Source organism: Cimex lectularius, unplaced genomic scaffold (assembly GCF_000648675.2).
Source record: "Cimex lectularius strain Harlan isolate CLEC.00 unplaced genomic scaffold, Clec_2.1 scaffold134, whole genome shotgun sequence".
NCBI lineage: Eukaryota > Metazoa > Arthropoda > Insecta > Hemiptera > Cimicidae > Cimex > Cimex lectularius.
Window position 1 is genome coordinate 1,108,255 of NW_019392747.1, and position 17,701 is coordinate 1,125,955.

The 17,701-nt window shown below is 33.3% G+C and overlaps 2 protein-coding genes across 2 annotated transcripts; both read left to right on the forward strand.

The window, feature by feature from the left end:
* Window positions 1-854: 854 nt before the first annotated feature.
* Window positions 855-5,469, forward strand: LOC106670203 (uracil phosphoribosyltransferase homolog). The gene is made up of 6 exons (XM_014400314.2): window positions 855-1,130; window positions 4,400-4,442; window positions 4,502-4,651; window positions 4,714-4,858; window positions 4,919-5,049; window positions 5,107-5,469. Exons 1-6 carry the CDS (start codon window positions 967-969, stop codon window positions 5,179-5,181), a joined length of 708 nt encoding a protein of 235 aa, XP_014255800.1. The 5' UTR covers window positions 855-966; the 3' UTR covers window positions 5,182-5,469.
* Window positions 5,470-6,943: 1,474 nt separating this feature from the next.
* Window positions 6,944-16,929, forward strand: LOC106670202 (SH3 domain-binding glutamic acid-rich protein homolog). The gene is made up of 7 exons (XM_014400313.2): window positions 6,944-7,359; window positions 12,231-12,416; window positions 12,672-12,773; window positions 14,299-14,342; window positions 14,504-14,567; window positions 16,270-16,311; window positions 16,378-16,929. Exons 1-7 carry the CDS (start codon window positions 7,315-7,317, stop codon window positions 16,474-16,476), a joined length of 582 nt encoding a protein of 193 aa, XP_014255799.1. The 5' UTR covers window positions 6,944-7,314; the 3' UTR covers window positions 16,477-16,929.
* The last annotated feature ends 772 nt before the right edge of the window (window positions 16,930-17,701 follow it).

Genomic DNA, 17,701 nt, shown 5'->3' on the forward strand with positions numbered 1-17,701 from the left:
ATGCAGGACACGTGAGCCGACCAAGTCCCGGACCTTTTAGGGATGGGGTACGAGTCTACCCAGGCATTTAAATTGCCCATCCTGCATAATATAAATATATATGTGTAGCCCATTTGCATTAAACCACTTCTCAAACAAATTCATTCGTGTGACATCTTTCTTTTAAAAAAATCGATATTTTCTCATTTTAAAGCTGATGGCATCAGCAAATCCTAATTTTATATGTGCCAATTTATTAAAGAAGCCATTAGAATAAATTAGATATAAGAGTGGCCCTAGACCTGATCCTTGAGATACACTCTTTTAGATTTGTTTTTAACAATTGATGTCTATTTTTTAGATAATACGAAAGGAGATAAATATTACTACTTGGGAAATATTACTAATAGACAATCCAAGCTTTCAGTGATTTTTATTAGAAGATGTCATTGTATAAACTTTAAGTAGTATCTTCTATGCGATCAACCAGTCTTTACTCTATAATAGTTTTGTAGATTAGTAAAGTTTTATCTTCAACATATTCCGAAGTGTAATTAGCAAAGTTAAGAATCGCATTTTGTTTATTCTTACCATGCTGAAATAAAAAATTGGTTCTTTTAGAAAAGATTACAGTACTCAAAGTGAAAAACAATTTTTTTAAAATTATTAGTGAACAAAATGTGGTTGGAGATAATTTGAAGTTTATTAACAAGCTAGGCTTGTTGCAGTTGTTAAATAAGCTTGGTTTAACTTTTGTTAAGTTGGTAATAGGTTGCTGCTAGTTTTCCTTTTTACATTTTTGTAAGGCCATTTGTTAATATGCGACGAGTAACTCAAGCACGTCATTGAATAGGTTCAAGGACGTTCTGTTATCAATGACTCTTGTGTGCTTAGACGCATGCAGATTATGTAGTTTTGTTGACTCGACGTTTCGCATATCAGTCAAGCACGTGCTTTTTTTTCTCCTTTGAGTCCAGTTTTCAACAAATGTCCGAGACACTTGTCGAATTGGCCGAAAAGGAGAAAGGAGCCGGTGGCGACTGCATTTCCCCGCTGCCGATCGAGGTGAAACAGGAAGAATTCGGGCCCAAACTTAAAATACTGCCGACCAACGATCAGGTCAGGGAGTTGCAGACCATCCTGAGGGACAGGTACGAAGAATATAAACGATTTGAATTGAAGTAAGGCGTGAAGTGCAAGTTGGAGGAAAGCTGTCATCAGTAGTAACTTCCTGATCTCAGCATCAGTCGACAAAGATCTTGATCAATCTGCGACAATTGTTAAAGAGTTACTTTTTATTGTCAATTCAATTCCTACACATGAATAATATCGTGCGTATTTATGACATATACAATTCATCGATCGTTAAATGATTTAAAAAAAAAATTAATTTGTTAAGACTAGGGCCAACACAGCATCCAGAGGATATCTATTGCCAATGGTGGCATAAGTTATTATCAGATTTAGGACAAGGAAATCTCGGGCCATCGTTGTTTGAGGCTAAAAAGATTGGCGTGTAACTTGAAGCGAGAATGATAAATTCTTAAATGAATAAATTTGAAATTAGAGGCTTAGAAAGGATCATCTTGGGATTTTGGATTGGAATGCTTGGATTAGTTTGATATTAGATGGCTTGTTGCATCACTTCTCTCTATATGGTCAAATTGGTCGAAGTAATGTTTTGTACGGTATTGGTATGGCAAAAAAGGATACTAGGAAGCGGGGTTTGCGCTCCAAGGCACTGCAGCCTTCTGGCGTATTGTACCTTCCTAGTTCCTTAGTTCAGTGCAATAGACTCAATCTTTCTCCTTAGAAGGATCAGGTCATTGACTGTCGCTGCTGCAATTTGATTCCCTAAGTTTTTTCCATACGTTAGGTTAAATCTCCATTGAGGTGTTGCTTCGCATTCGAAGATGATGTGAGTGGCTGTTTCCTCCTCCTCATTACAGAATCTGCAAATGGGATCATCGTTGTATATGCCCATGTTGTGTATATGTTATCTCAGATGCTTGGTTAGTCCTACCACTCCTCTGAGTTTGGCACTCTCTAATTGCAGCAGGTTTTTGCCAGTCTTGGTGAGGGTTGTTTCACCATAAGTTTACTATTTCTAGACTGCTAGAGTTTATCCACTTCTCCTTTTGTTTTGTTTGGATCCATTCTGTGATGGAGGATTCTATATTTGTTTTTGTTATCCCAAGTGTAGGTTCAGGGCCTATGTATGGTCTTGCAGATCCTCCTCTGGCCAGACAGTCAGCTTTGTCGTTACCCAAAATTCCCCTGTGCCCTGACACCCAAGATATCATCAGGTTGTTGTGTTCCCCAGGTTTTGGAGATTTTGGATGCATTCACTGACTAATCTTGATGTGATTCTTTTACACGCTAATGCTTTAATGGCTGCTTGGCTATCAGATCTTATGAGGATTTTTTTTTTTTCCAGTATAACCTCTTTTCAGATTTTCCAGGGCACAAGCATTGATGGCATGTATTTCTGCTTAAAAGGCCGATGTGTACTTCCCTAATGAGCTTGATTGGTTTTGGGCTTGTACAGAAAACACCTGATCCAGTTCCTTTGTTTGTTTTGGAGCCATAGGTATACCATATCATTGTATCTGATGCTCTCCTGTGTTCTTCCTCTCCTTTATAGTCCGTTGAGACTTTATAGGAAGTTGTGAAGAATGTTTCCGGGATCATATAATCAGTGCCATTTTGTAAGGTATTTGTTCATTATATGTAATCATATATGATTTCAGTCATACATTATTCGTAGCTGTTCAAATAATCTGTTTAGTTCTTGTCGCTTAAGGCTGGCATTCTTGCCACTGTGGGATTAAGGGGCGAGCCTCTGGGCAGATTTCTTTTAAGGCAAATAGGGAGGATTCTAAGGGGTGAGAAACAGTAGAGGGCTTGAATGGAAAAGTTAGAATGAGAAGTTTTTACAGTGATTGGCTTGCCAAAGTACGCACAAACATGTCAGTACAAGTCCGCCATTTAAATGTGGTGATTTTTCAGATCTGTTCTGATGTTAAGTCCACCCCGTGCATTCTACAATAGAATGGATAAGTCTAGACTGGATGTTGGAGGAAAAAAAATAGAAAAAACGGGATATTGTAGGTAAAAAATGGCTGATGATTTTGAAAGAGCGTTGTTCGTACTCTCCTTTATCATCCCTTGCTGCAACCAATTCTTTAATATGTTCTATGCTCGTGATTGTTTGTTGATGATTATTCTACTGCTCAGCACTTAAACTTTTAACAGCGGATTTTCCAAAATATACATATCATTTTTCATTTTTGCTGAAACTAGAGGCATGCTGATAGTCATAATAGGCACCACATGTGGTTACACTCAATGGTTATTGAGTTCTGACTAATAAATCTGAGTAAATATTCTGAAGTAGAGTTCGTCAGATACACTGTAACTACAGCCTTAGAGTGAAACTTCAGGTATCGGAAACGGATCGACTTTTAAATGCAGGCCATTTAGGATTGTATCAGGGTCCTGGCCCAGGTGTCTGACATTGGGAAAAAACAAATGTATTCTGTCTAGGTACCAGGGCACACAGGTCACAAGGGCAATGAAGAAACTTATAAAATGGTCAAGGAAAGTTTGACAAGGATCCCCCCCGAGGAGCTCTGAGGTAGTGGTTGACCAAGATGTAAGACAGCTAGAGAGAGACAATTTTTTTACGTAACCTCCTAACAGCTTCTTGGTAGGTAGTCAACACCAAAGGGGGTGAGCTGTACATCAGCATAGAAGGCTTTGTGGAATAACCCAGTCTGTAGATGTCCCAGAACAGGTTCTCTATTACTGGACAGGCATTAAATAGAAAGGCAACTATTCACAAATCAGCAACTTACTAGGACACTTGAACAATGGGGGGGGGGTGTTCTTTTCACAGATAAGTGCCAGTTTGGTTGTGGTAATCAGATAACCGGGACTGTATGTGAAAAAGTTGTTGAAAAATCTTTGCTTCATTTGCCATGCGTGAGTCACTATTCAAAGACTGTCAGTTATGAAATGGGGTGGAATCACTATCCATGCGCCCATACCGATTATCTTACAGAATGGGTCTTTGACTGCACTAAGTTACATTGAGGAATTTCTTCTGGAAGTTGTAGTCCCATTCGCTACATTTTTTCTTGGGAACAACTTCACGTTAATGCATGATAATACTCAACTGCATGTAGCTTGATCTGCACCCATTACTCGGAGGATCTAGGGATGACTTAATGAATTTGCCAGCACGTTCTCCTGACATGCAATTAATATAACGATAAAAAATACACATAGTTTGAAATAAGCATCAAAATATGTATGTCTGGTATTTTGTCTTTGAGTGTATGTTTTGCATACTTTCTTGATAATATTGATATATCCATTAGGCATTATTGTCACCAAGCTGATTGTTTTGGTGTTACAGGAATACGACTAGAAGTGATTTTAAATTTTATGCTGATCGTTTGGTAAGTTATGAAAGTTATCTCTTCCTACGGCTTATTATTCATGTTTTCCTGAATTTCAGATAAGATTGGTAATAGAGGAAAGTTTGAACCAGTTACCTTTTAAGAAATGTATTATTACCACACCGACTGGTGCTCAGTACAATGGGCTAAAATACGAAAGGGGAAATTGCGGTGTCAGCATTGTAAGAAGTGGAGAATCGATGGAACAGGTACAGCTCAAAATAAATGGCCTGCCTTCCACCTGTTCTTACTTTTCTTTGCCGTTTCGCAGGGACTTCGTGATTGCTGTAGATCGATTAGGATCGGTAAAATATTAGTTGAATCTGACATCGAGACTCATGAAGCACGGGTCGTTTATGCGAGGTTTCCTGAGGATATTTCCTCAAGAAAAGTTCTCCTTATGTACCCAATTATGAGTCAGTATTATTTGAACCCAAAGCATAAACCCTTTTATCATTTATTAATTTTTATTCCAGGTACAGGTAACACTGTGATAAAAGCAGTCGCTGTGTTGAAAGAGCACAATGTGCTTGAAGAAAATATAATATTGTCTAATTTATTTTCGACGCCATTTGCAGCCAAAGCTGTTGTACAGGCTTACCCTTTGGTAAAGTAAATTTTCATTGTTATGCCAACATAACATTTATTGATTGTGCCTTTTCAGATGACAATACTAACATCAGAACTCCATCATATTGCCCCAAATCATTTTGGCCAGAAATATTTTGGGACTGATTAATTTTTTAAATTTTATGTTAATTATAATAACAAAGTTAAAAACTATTGCTGTTTAAGTATGAATTCTTAATTATAATTGATGCTGTGCATTAATCTCTCCAATATATAAATAAGAAATATGGATTTAAAAAAGATGTAATTCCATCATAACTGTGTTTGTAAATAAGATTGTTTTTTTACACTTTTTACTATCTTTTCAGTTTGATTCTTCTATGACGTTGGTTATATTTCTACTAGTCCAAATAAAAATGTATTATTTATTCTAAATTTACAGTCACATTTTTTTAATTTATTTATTTTTCTTTATGAATTAATTGATTATTTATGTCCTGTGTGTTATATTTACTGTAAATAAACCATACAGAACAGTTGTATTTTTCATTCATACATCCCAAAATAATTAACATTCAGTAATGTTTTTACGGATTTCCATGAAGTCATTTATTGACCTTTTTTTACACAGAAACAAAACAACATAATTTTATTCTGATCATTTTGGCCTATTGTGATTGTCCTCACTAGTGTGATCTGCCACATGTGTTTTTCGGTTTTTACTAAGCATTGGCCAGAGATTGTATAACAAAAACTGGGAAATAAACCCCTGGATGGCATATTTGGAACTCACTTGTAAGGTGGCCAAAAACACTGGACAAGGAGATACAAAACACTGTGAAGTACATAAATACTAGAGCATTTCTTCTTAATATAACAAGGAAAATGGTACTTTCATTCATTCGTTGGCAATTCCACCCTTTTATAGTCCTTGTTTAGATACAGAGGGCTTTTGAGGGTGCCAGCAAACTCCTGAGACAAAAGGAAAGAAAGCCAGATCTAAGGAGAAGCGATCACAGAATTCTAGAGATAAAATAAATAATATGTCTATAATGATATCTGACAAAATGAGAGGAAAACAACTTTCACAGACCCTTCTGTGGTCATAGATAACAGAGACTTAGGAACAATGTTACACTGTGGTACATGCATATTGCATGGATCAAAGAACAGGGAGTAGGTGCAGGGGTAAAATTTAAGCCAAATTACCCCCCTAGTAACACTCCTTGGACATCCCAACAATATTCCAAGAGTCCATGTGATCCTACTCAGTGCACAGGAGTTGATCAAGAAAAATATGAAAGTGCAGAAGTTTTAACTTTCAGACAGCCACCAAATGCTCAACTGGTTTCAACTCCAAACTTGTCTGGGAGGACCTAATGGATCTAGGAGGACAACAAACCTTAAAGTGGGTTCCGGGACAAAATGATAAAGAAGGAAACAAACAGGCTAATCAACTAGCCAAAAAAGGGGCAGGCATCACATTAGACCAGAACCAGTGCTAGGTGCATCGATTCCAACAGGCAGGATTTGAGGAAAATTATTGACTTCTTTATCAACCATTACCCTCTTAAGTCCTTAAAGAAGATGGGCAAAGCAGAATGAGAAAAGAGAGAGACAAAAGAAGACATGTTTTCTTGCATTAGAGAAGAATAAATGATAAATGTCAAATGGGGTAATATGATAGGAGTAAGAACTAAGAATTTTAAAAAAATGCCATCTGAATCAGTCAATAATTTAATTTCAACGAGGTTTTTGAGATGTTCAGGGACTAGATTAAGGATAAAACAATCAAGATCAAAGTGCTCTGACTCATCAAAAATCAGCAATGAGAAAAAAACATTGGGATTAGCATGTTCTGATCTGAGCTGTTTCTCTTTATTTGAAATATTAAAGTGCTTTTAGAAGTTGTTGAAATATTTGGGCTGACCAATATTTAACGCGGAGAAATTTTATTTTCATAAATTATTATTAGTGAGAGTTAAACATTAATGATTTTATGATAGATCTTTGTAGAAAATAGTTTGGGATTTGTCATTGGGACGGCCCTGCGCGTGTTTTGTCGATGCGCGTGACTCGATTCGGTCTGGATCGATGGGGAAAAGACAAGCGACGACTTAGCAGAGCGGGCCGCAGGGTGGGGTATTTTTGTCGGAAGGGAGGAGTTACTGAGTTAGCTGCTGAGCGGAACGGCTACGGACCACTTTTCATCCGTGTTCTCGGTTGAAATTACGACCGACATACAAAAAAAAGCTCCTCTTTGTTGTCGTCGACGATCTCGGTGCCGGCGCCGGACAAGAAAATGGTCATCAAGGTCTACACGTCCGGGATTTCCGGAAATAAAGAAGTGAGCCCTTTTTTTTTCTATTTATTTATACGATTGAATTTTGTGCCATCGACTTTATTAATGACCGCCGAAATAACCTTCGGCTCTTATTTAAGTTTTCAATGAATTGATATCCTCGTCGAAATTGCTGTTAAACTGGCGAAACTGAACTGGTACGACGCATTTTACGACCTGAAGGACAAAACCGACAAAAGATTGTGCGAAAGACGTCCTTGTTTATTGTCTTCCTCCCTTCATCAATTGTCAACTTTTCATTTCCTTATCAGTCAAATAATGAGAGAACACTTAATTAAAAATTTTGAATATTTTCCAAATTTTATTAAAGGCTTGAATTTTAATGAAAAAAAGTTTTTATTTTTAGATTTTCTTGTTTTTGCATCTTGTACTCTTTCATGAAAATGAAAAATAAAGAGAAATTTGATAAACACTTAAGTTTTATCACACCCCTAAACATAAATTGAATCTTCTTTTTTCACTTTTAGCCTTAATTATTTCTACCGATTGAATTTTGTTAAAAGTAAATATTAAATTAATATCAATATAGTACTTATTAGTCATAACTCCTATCAGTTTTTGTCGTCGTCACATAGGATATGTAGATTAATAAAACAAACATGTTGTAACCTAGCATTTTCAAATTGTAATGACATTATTGACAATCGTAGCTCCGTAAGTTAATAAAAACAATTTAAACAGCGTTGAAATTTCTCATGTCAATTTAGCAGAAGTAAAAATTAAATGACAGCTGCTGAGACTTGCGAACTTGAGACTATTTCTGGCACAGGACACCGACTCACAGGAATTAAAATCCTCAATCGATATTAATTTAAACTATTATTCAGAAATCGTGAGATGCGATCTGGTGTGATGTAGGTTTCAGAAAAACATTTTCTTTATCGTGCCAACGTGCCACCAATCAACTTTGATTGAATATAAAAAATATATTTTCATTGTATAAATTCACTTTTTCTCCACATCCTACATGTATTTGTTAAATTTAAACAACAAATCCCAGGCCCTGAAGATGATCTCAATAAAGATCGAAACATTGGCACGATAAAGAAAATGTTTTTCTGAAACCTACATCACACCGGACCGCATCTCACGATTTCCGAATAATCATTGACTAACGGTCACTAATCACCATATATTAATTTAAACTATTATTCAAAAATCATGAGATGCAGTCTGGTGTGATGTAGGTTTCAGAAAAACATTTTCTTTATCGTGCCAACAATCAACTTTGATTGAATATAAAACATATATTTTGCATTGTATAAATTCACTTTTTTTACACATCCTACATGTATTTTTTTAAATTTAAACAATGTTTGTAAATCCCAGGCAATGAAGATGATCTCAATAAAGATCGAAACATTGGCAAGATAAAGAAAATGTTTTTCTGAAACCTACATCACACCAGACTTCATCTCATGATCTCTGAATACTCATCGATTAACGGTCAGTAATCACCACGCATTAATTTAAACGGAAAGAACCAATTAAAAAAACAAAAACAAAAAAAAACATTGGGCAAGCCTAATCATTACAATTGGTCAAAGTTAGGCTTGTGTCATAAAGAGGTGAAAGTTTTCTCGTATTTGCGTACATGTGCAGAAACGAGCTTATGAATCACCACTTAGGTGGCAGTCTGGTGTCAGACCTCGGTCATATCTGTACCACCTTCAAATCTAGACTTAATGGGGTATCAACAGGTCCATTTCTGCCCCTAACATTTGTAGCATTAAATTAAACATGCTCACTCTCTCTCTCATTTTTAAATACATTCTCTCTTATATACATACCTTTCATTCAAGGGTGTAGAGTAATAAAAAAATCTATATACAAATGACTTCAGTTACCTACGTCCTAAAGATTCGCTGCCATACTCAATATTCCCCTATAGGCCCTCTCATACTACACATTCACACTAATAAATACATTCAGCCTCAATAAACACAAGATGAGTTATCCAGAAAGTACTATAGTATCCAGTAAAATAGTTCTGTATCATCCAAAATACTTCTTGGGAAAAGGGAGAATTTTGAGCTAAGAGAACAATGAACTTGTATAGCAAATTATATTATTCTCAAGCGTGCTCAAGCACGATTGTCATATTGGGTGGCATTCTTACTCGCTCCATCTATGAAGCCAAGGAATGTGGATAATGAATATGGATACTAAGAAGTTGGGGGGTTTGTGTTACCCAAGAACTGCACCCTTCTGGTTTATTATACTTTTCCTTGTTCCCTTAATTCAGTGCAATGCTGCAATTCCTTTCCATAAGTTTTCTTTGAAGACCTGTTGTCTCCACTGAGCGGTTCATTCGCATTCAAAGATGTCTTGTCACTCCTCTGAGTTTAGCCCACCTCTAACTATAGTAGTGAGTAAACTTGGTGAGGGTTGTCTTAACATAAGCTTGCCAAAGAGTTTATTATGATTACTATTATTATTATTATTATTTTTTTTTTTTGATCCCGAGATGTTGGATTTTGTTTGTTTTTGTCATCCCAAGAATTCATTTAGGGCCTATAAATGGTCTTAAGATTCTCTGACAAAGAAAGACACTCTTCAGTTAGGTGGGGCACATAGAACACAACCTTTTTCTGCATGCCGAACATATAAAAGGACTTTTGCACAAAAATGTCAATGAGTATGGCCAATTCTGAGTTTGGTTTGAAGGATCCATCTGCGGTTTAGACTTTGTAGGCCACTTATCAATCATGCTCTTGATGAAGACAAAGTTGATAAAAGGATCATTTGTTGGATAAATTATTGAATATGCCATCCAGTAGTCTACTAAGATTGTTCTTAGAAAGAATCAAATTCAATGGTCGAAGAGATTGAATTGGTTGTATACTCAATTAATAGAAAAATTAAGAGTAGTCAGTGTCAATAGATTTGCTTGCAATTGGTTTGGTAATTTTTTATATTGACTGTATACCTCCCAAACTTCTTAGAAATCTCATAATAATCACAAATCAATTGATGTGAAAGTTATTTTGATCTAAATATTTTCACTGGATTATACCAGGTGATAAAACTAAAGCAGGCATCTGTTAGGTTTTTTTTTACTCCTAAATATTAATTTTGAACAGCATTTGTTAAATTAATGTTTCTCGTATGAAATTTGGTGGGAAAGTAATAAATGAAATGAAATAAATCTGCTTGAATCTGATTGTTAATAATTGGACAGTTTATTTTAGCGTGGGGATTAGGGCCAAATTTTAATATGATGTACATCAAAAGTCTGAATATTAAAGAACATTTTAGGTCTGGCCTTAAATATTTAGCAAAATATCAGCAAAAATACACATTTATCATTTGCATGGATCATTTTCTCCAAAGAAGAAAGTATTTTGGTATAAATCAGTTTTTTAAGTTTTCCCCCTTACAAACAAATATTTAATATCGAGCATTTATTTTTTATTTCAAACCTTGTTGCTTTAAATTAAGTGATAACACTAAAAAACTAGGAACAGTAAAATTTATATGCCAGTGCTGACTAACTTGTAAGGTATAAATTGGGCCAAAAAGTATAAATCGTAGGTTGGAATTATTGTTAAAAATAATATAAAGAGGGTGTATGTCGAAATTGCCAAGTTTTCTTCAAAATAAAAAAACATAAAATATAATACAAAAGATTGACATTTTAAAAATTAGAAGACATTTTATGGCAGAATTATTTGTTGCAAAAATACATTTATCATCTTAATTCGTTGTCTCTGTTTCTGTTATCAAAGAGGCAAAAATAAACACTACTAAAAATTTTTGTTGATTAATATATACAATTATTGCAGTGGAACCGTAAAATAATTAGGTTATTTGGTACTTCCTTTATCTGCTAACCAGTGATGAAGATTCTGCACCCTCAGGGCAGTAAAATTTCGCAAAATGAGAGAACTGCATATTCCAGCGTCTTTAGACCTGACTGTGTATATTCAATAAAGTCGGGAAGGAAACTTTCTCATAAGACATGAGAAAGAAAAGTAAAAAGTTCTTCAATGAATTTGTATGAAAAGTTTACTCTTTAAATCGCAATCCTGAAAAGTTGTGTTTTTGGATTTATCCAGTTTTTGTCCCGAGAGGCAGAATAGTTATTCAAATATTACTTTATTATACTTAAAATAAAACTTGAGGAATTAATTTTTCAATTTCTATTGGTATTAAATAAAACATGCTATTACAGATAACCAAAAGTGAAGAGTGGAATAAAAAAAGGCACACATTTTGTCATTATAAGCAAGTTTGATATCAGAATAACATATGTACTATATTCTTATTTTTTAAAGTGAAAAGTCAACAGTGACATTTGGCATATGCCGGATTTTTATTGGCGAAACATGTAATCTTTGAAACAGTCTTTTCTTACCTCTAATAAGATACAAAAATAAATTGTTCAATTATGGTAAAACTCATGAATAGATGACTCAAAACAAAATTATAATAGAAGTTTTGACTAATTATAAATAAAATTATCAGGCTATAAGTTGGTTTTACATTTATCTATAGGAAGGTCAGTAGTGGTCTTTTTTATACCATGACTGAGTGTGATATGACTCATGATTGTATGAGCAATCTTCTTCATATGACTTATTCCTGTGACTGTCCTTAATTATTCATAAATTATAATGTTATGCCCTATGGCATAATATTTTTGTACTTAGTAAAAATGTGAATATTCTAAAAAAACAGATAGGTGGTTTTTCTCATAGGAAAATCTTTTAAGGAAATAATCAAGGCTGATTTACATTACAATCAGGAGTGGTACAGTTAATTGAGATGCTTTCTGATTCACTTAACTGTTTTAATTATTTTCACAGATTGTTGAACCTCTGTTAATTAAAGCTTGCTTCTTCTTTTTTTTCCAGGTCAAAAAGAAACAACAGAGGATAATGATGATCCTAGAAAGTAAAAATGTAACCTATGTGACAGTAGATATCACAGAACCAGGAAACGAGGAAGAAAAGAGTTTTATGCAGGAAAATGCCAAGCCGAAGGATTCGTCCAAACACCCGATCCCACCACAGATCTTCAACGATACTGATTATTGTGGCGTAAGTCAATGTTCATTTGATTTTAATTGTCTCATGCTCTGCTTAGCTGGCTCTGTTTATTGATTGCCACATCTTGGCCATGCATCAAATTTATTATCTATAATTTTAAGTGTAATTAATTAACCATTAATAAATTAAAATCTTTTTTATTTATAATTCACAGTTAATATTCACATTTTTTTTCTATACAATAAAAAGCAATAATTTTTCATCAAAATTACTTATAGTTTTGTTATTTTAATATTTTTTTTTTAGGACTATGACGGATTTGATCTAGCGAACGAAAATGATGAATTGGAGACGTTTTTAAAAATGCCTTTACCTCCTTCACCTCCTGTTGTAAATGGCAATCATGAGGTATAAAATTGATTTAGATACTATAGTTGCATGATATAATATGAACAATTATTTATTCATCGACTTGAAGATTGGTATGTTGCCTTAATACATTATACATGCTGCTACACCTTTTTTAATTATGGAACATAGCTGAAATTACTGTTGAAGTGTTTTTCTAGTGAAAAAATATATACGCATATTTACTCTTTGAAAAACTTAAAATTTTGGGCGTGACTTCATGAAACTACAAAAGAAATTATTATTTTCTTTTAAGAATACCATTTACCTTTTTTTTTTTTTTTATATTGACCCTCAAGGTGCTGGTTTAAAAAAAAAAGAAAATTGAAAACGTGTTGGGTTTGAATGCAGGAGCACTGGGTCAGATCTAAGAAGAGAAATAGCTACAGAGAGAAATAATGTAGCTATATTCTCAGTTAGGAGAAGCTTAAAAAAAATTTATGTTGCTTGTTTGACATTCTATTGTTTATGGTAGTTTGCAACAACCCTGGAATAGGCAAATTTTTTTGTATCAGAAAGATTGTATTCTATATTCTAAAATTGGCATTGATAATAGCAAAAAATTACTGTATAAATTCATCGAGAAAAACCTTAAAGGTACACTTCTAGTACAGTAAGATAACAGTACAACTGGTAAACAATGATAAAGACTTCACATAAAAATTTAAAAAAATCATTTCTACATGTTAATGAATATTTTGTTGTTTATTTCACACTATATGAATTTTTATCATTATATTAATTACAATACATCTATTTTAATGTTAACTAAATTAAATGAGATTAGAAATTCGAGTTTTAATAAAAAATATTTAATTTTGACGGTTTTGAAAGAAAATTCACCAAAACACCAGAAAATCATTTAGTGATTGATTTAACTAACAATTTATTTTCAATTAATTGAGATTTTGGTTGAGATAAGAAAGTCAGTGTCACGAGCGGGATTCGAACCCACGACCTTCGGCTAGATACGCCGCTCCTGTACCACTTGAGCTCTCGTGACTTCGATCCATTCGGACACTAACTTCCCATCTCAACCCCACCTTTTGAATTTTCCCTCCTTATCTCAACCAAAACCTTAATTAATTGAAAAGAATTTATTTGGTTAAGCGGACCATGAAATGTAATAAATTTAATAAGCGAAATGAAGTATATTTCACTGAAGCTCTCCGTGGCCAATTCATTTGTCGCCGAGAATCAAATAGATTACACGGCATTTGAAAAATAGTAAAAATTGCTTCTTTCAATTAATTCAGCTTTATGTAAGTCACGATAGCTCAAGTGGTAGAGCAGCGGCGTATTTAGCCGAAGATCGTGAATTCGAATCCCGCTCGAGACACTGACTCGAGACCTCAACCAATACCTTTCATAAATATTAATTAACTCAGATAATCGTTCCACATAGTTTTGATCTAAAGATCAGACTGCTAAAAACTGTTCAATACTTCTCTAATTTTATTACTTCAATATTACATTTTCTATTTATAATTAAACTATATACAATATTTTTTATTTATTTTTGCAGCATTCCACTGAAAAGGATACAAGTGACTCTCAGGTCATAGAAAGGTGACTATTTTATTAATAATGTTTTTAACTATTAAAACAGTACTCTTGTTGTATTGGCTTTTATACAGGTCCATGTATGTTTCTCTCCCAGCCCCAATGTATTTATTTGTTCTCATTTATTACACTTAATAATAATTTTCTATTTATTTTTTCTACAAAAGGCAGGAAGAACTAATAAATTCCATGGTTCCGAAAACAGCATTAAAAGAAGAACCTGTTAAAGAGGTTTGAATCAGAATTTGACTGCAGACTTTTTACTTGATCGAAAGTGTTGTCAGTTTTTTTATTTTTTATTTTATTTTAAATCACACGAATAGCTGTGACCGAATAAGAGCTTTTAACTCGCTTTTTTAACAATGAAAGCACTGCTTGTTTCTTGAATCAATTTTTAAATATATATTTACTTCTCTTCAGGGGTTCATCGATCGTTATGCAGTTAATTATGCCTCAATGGTGTTTTGGATTTTAGGTAGAGGAAAATATCCACGGGTTTTGCTACACTCCTGGTTTGGCCAAACGTCTCGAAAAGGCCCTCAAGGATAGAATTCACAAGGCAAAGCCTACTGTCTGTTGTCTTTATATACCTTTTGTTTATTGTCCCTTGTGAAATGGTTGTTTTTTCTTTTGACAAAGAAAACAAAACAAGAAAAAAAATGCATGATATTAAAAAAAGATTTGCATATTTTTATACAATATTGATTTTTGATTGATCAATATGTCATTGTAGTAAAAGCATTATCACAAAAAAAAAAGTTACAAGCATTTTCCAGTAAAGTTGATATATTTCTTATTTTATTCTTAGAGTTTATAAGATCTAAACTCCTATAAAACCTTTGTACATATTATTTAACTTTTATGTGAATTTACCTTGTTCAAACTTGACAATTGAATCATTTTTGTCTGCCAATCAATGATTTGTCATTTACATACATTTTGCCATCATCAGCCAGACAGACAACCTCTGACAACACTAAAATAAATTAAAATTAATTAAGGTTTTTAGTTGAGATAAAAACCTTAATTAATAGTAATATATTAATTGGTCAAGCAGACCATAAAATTAGTGAATTTAATGATTTAAAATGAAGTATACTTCACTAAAGCTCTCCGTGGCCATTTCATTTGTCGTCGAGAATCCAATCCGATTACACGACATTTGAAAAATGGCAAAAAGGAGGGAAAATTCAAAAGATGGGGTTGAGATGGGAAGTTAGTGTCCGAGTGGATCGAGGTCACGATAACTTAAGTGGTAGAGCAGCGGCGTATCTAGCCAAAGATCGTGGGTTCGAATCCCGCTTGTGCTATTGACTTTTTTATCTCAACTAAAAACCTTAATTAATTGTAATATATTAATTGGTCAAGTGGACCACAAAATTAGGGAAGTAAAATAAATTATATATTCCATTTGCAAATGGCATTGATTGATAATTACAGGTCCTCAGATATCGTTACATGCCATCGCTTGAGCAGTGACTTTCTAAAACCGTGGAGTTGGTGCTGCCAAGAAAGCATCCAGAATTACAAGTTGTTCCTAGCTTGTCAGTTTCTGACTCTTTCTGTTTGTTCATTCTCCAAGTCGTTACCAGGGTTTTGTTAAGTGATATCCTTCCAACCAATGAATCTTCATATTTGGATGTCTCGCATTTAGCCTTCTGAGCAGGCATGAAGAAGTTCTTTTGTCTCCTAATGGTAGATTTGTTTAAAACGAATTTTTCACTGGCAAGTTGTTTTCAATTAATTTTTCTCCTGTTTTAACATTTTACTTTTTGAATTTAATAGTTTTAAGTAACAATTTTTGACAATTTTTGATAACTAGCTTGAGTTACTATTTTTAGTCTAACAAAGTCACTGAAGTTTGTGTGGGTGATTTAATATTTTTTGTTTGTTTATTTTTGTATCGAATTGAACAAAAATATAATTTTTTCAGCCAACTGATGTAAACAACAAAATTGAAGACCTGGAAGATGAGGTATAACATTTTTTCGTTGAAACATAATCGCATTTAAAAATTGATGCTTTTAAATATTATATTTAGACTGAAACACAAGCGAATGAAGAAATGGAAGCTGAAGAGGAAAATAACGCCGAGGATGAAGATAAAGACAACTCTGAAGATGTTACAGACGAGGAGTGAAATTATGTCCATACCTACAAATCTTTTATTGTGCAAAGAGATGAGATGATTTTTTTTCTTGTTAAAAGCGAGCAATGCAATTAAAATAAAGACACGAGCAATTAATAAATATAAACAAATATTGCCAATTATTATTCTAGCTTTTAATATACTGCTATTTTGAATACGATTGTGATAATTTAAACATTTTGGGATATGTCCTCTGCCAAAAAAAAAAAAAAATAAAATAAATAAAAAAAATAAAATAAAATAAAAATCTTTTTAACATTTATACCACTTTAATAGTTTAGAGGCGACAGTGAGTAGTATTGTTAGAATGTTTATCATAAATAATTTATATTTAACAATTAAACAATTTAAATTTGTTGATTTATAATTACTCTATTAAAGACTTCCCATTATTTTTTTTCCGCTTTTGTAAATAGACACCTCTTGTTTAAATTTTAAAGGAAACCATTGCAATTTTTGTTTTTATGTATTAAAAAAAAAGAGCTTATATTTATTTTCATGACATATTGTTATTATTAATATAATTTTTATCAAATATCAGAATTAAATTTATTTTCCTTCATGGAAATATTTCTTAAGTTTTCATTTAAAATTTATTACTATTAATACCATGGCTTACGGATAGTTTTTATATTTTGCAATCATGAAAGAATTATATTGTAATTTTAAATAAAGTATTACACTTCTCATTTACACCATTTTATTAAAGGACCTGAATTTTGTATATAGAGAGCCTTCTTCAATCAATCATCAATTTATTTATTTATCATTTATTAATAAATAAAATTTCATTACAATGATCTCAAATATCATCGACTAACAGGATGTTCCAAATATAGCACCTTTAGCATGATTCAGCCTGGTGCAAATTTTGGTCCACTTTTCCCAACAGCAGAATCATCACTTTTTCTTGTAATGTGTTTTCTATAATATACACAGTAACTTGAACAAGTAAAAACCAAACGTTATTTTTTTTTGTTATTATTTTACGAGGCTTCGCAACAGCAGATGCCATATCAACCCTAGGGGTGCTGGTGTTTTTGGAAAAAAAGCACATTTGTAAATATGTTGGGTTCAAATGCAGAGCTGCTGGATTCAAACCCTGAGACCTTTACCTTACAGTTGTGTCAACCCTAAACCATTTACGCCCCACTAAACATAACTTTAATGTGATGGCTTTTAAAGTGTTAATTTTTTTTTACTCAAGTGTCAAAAC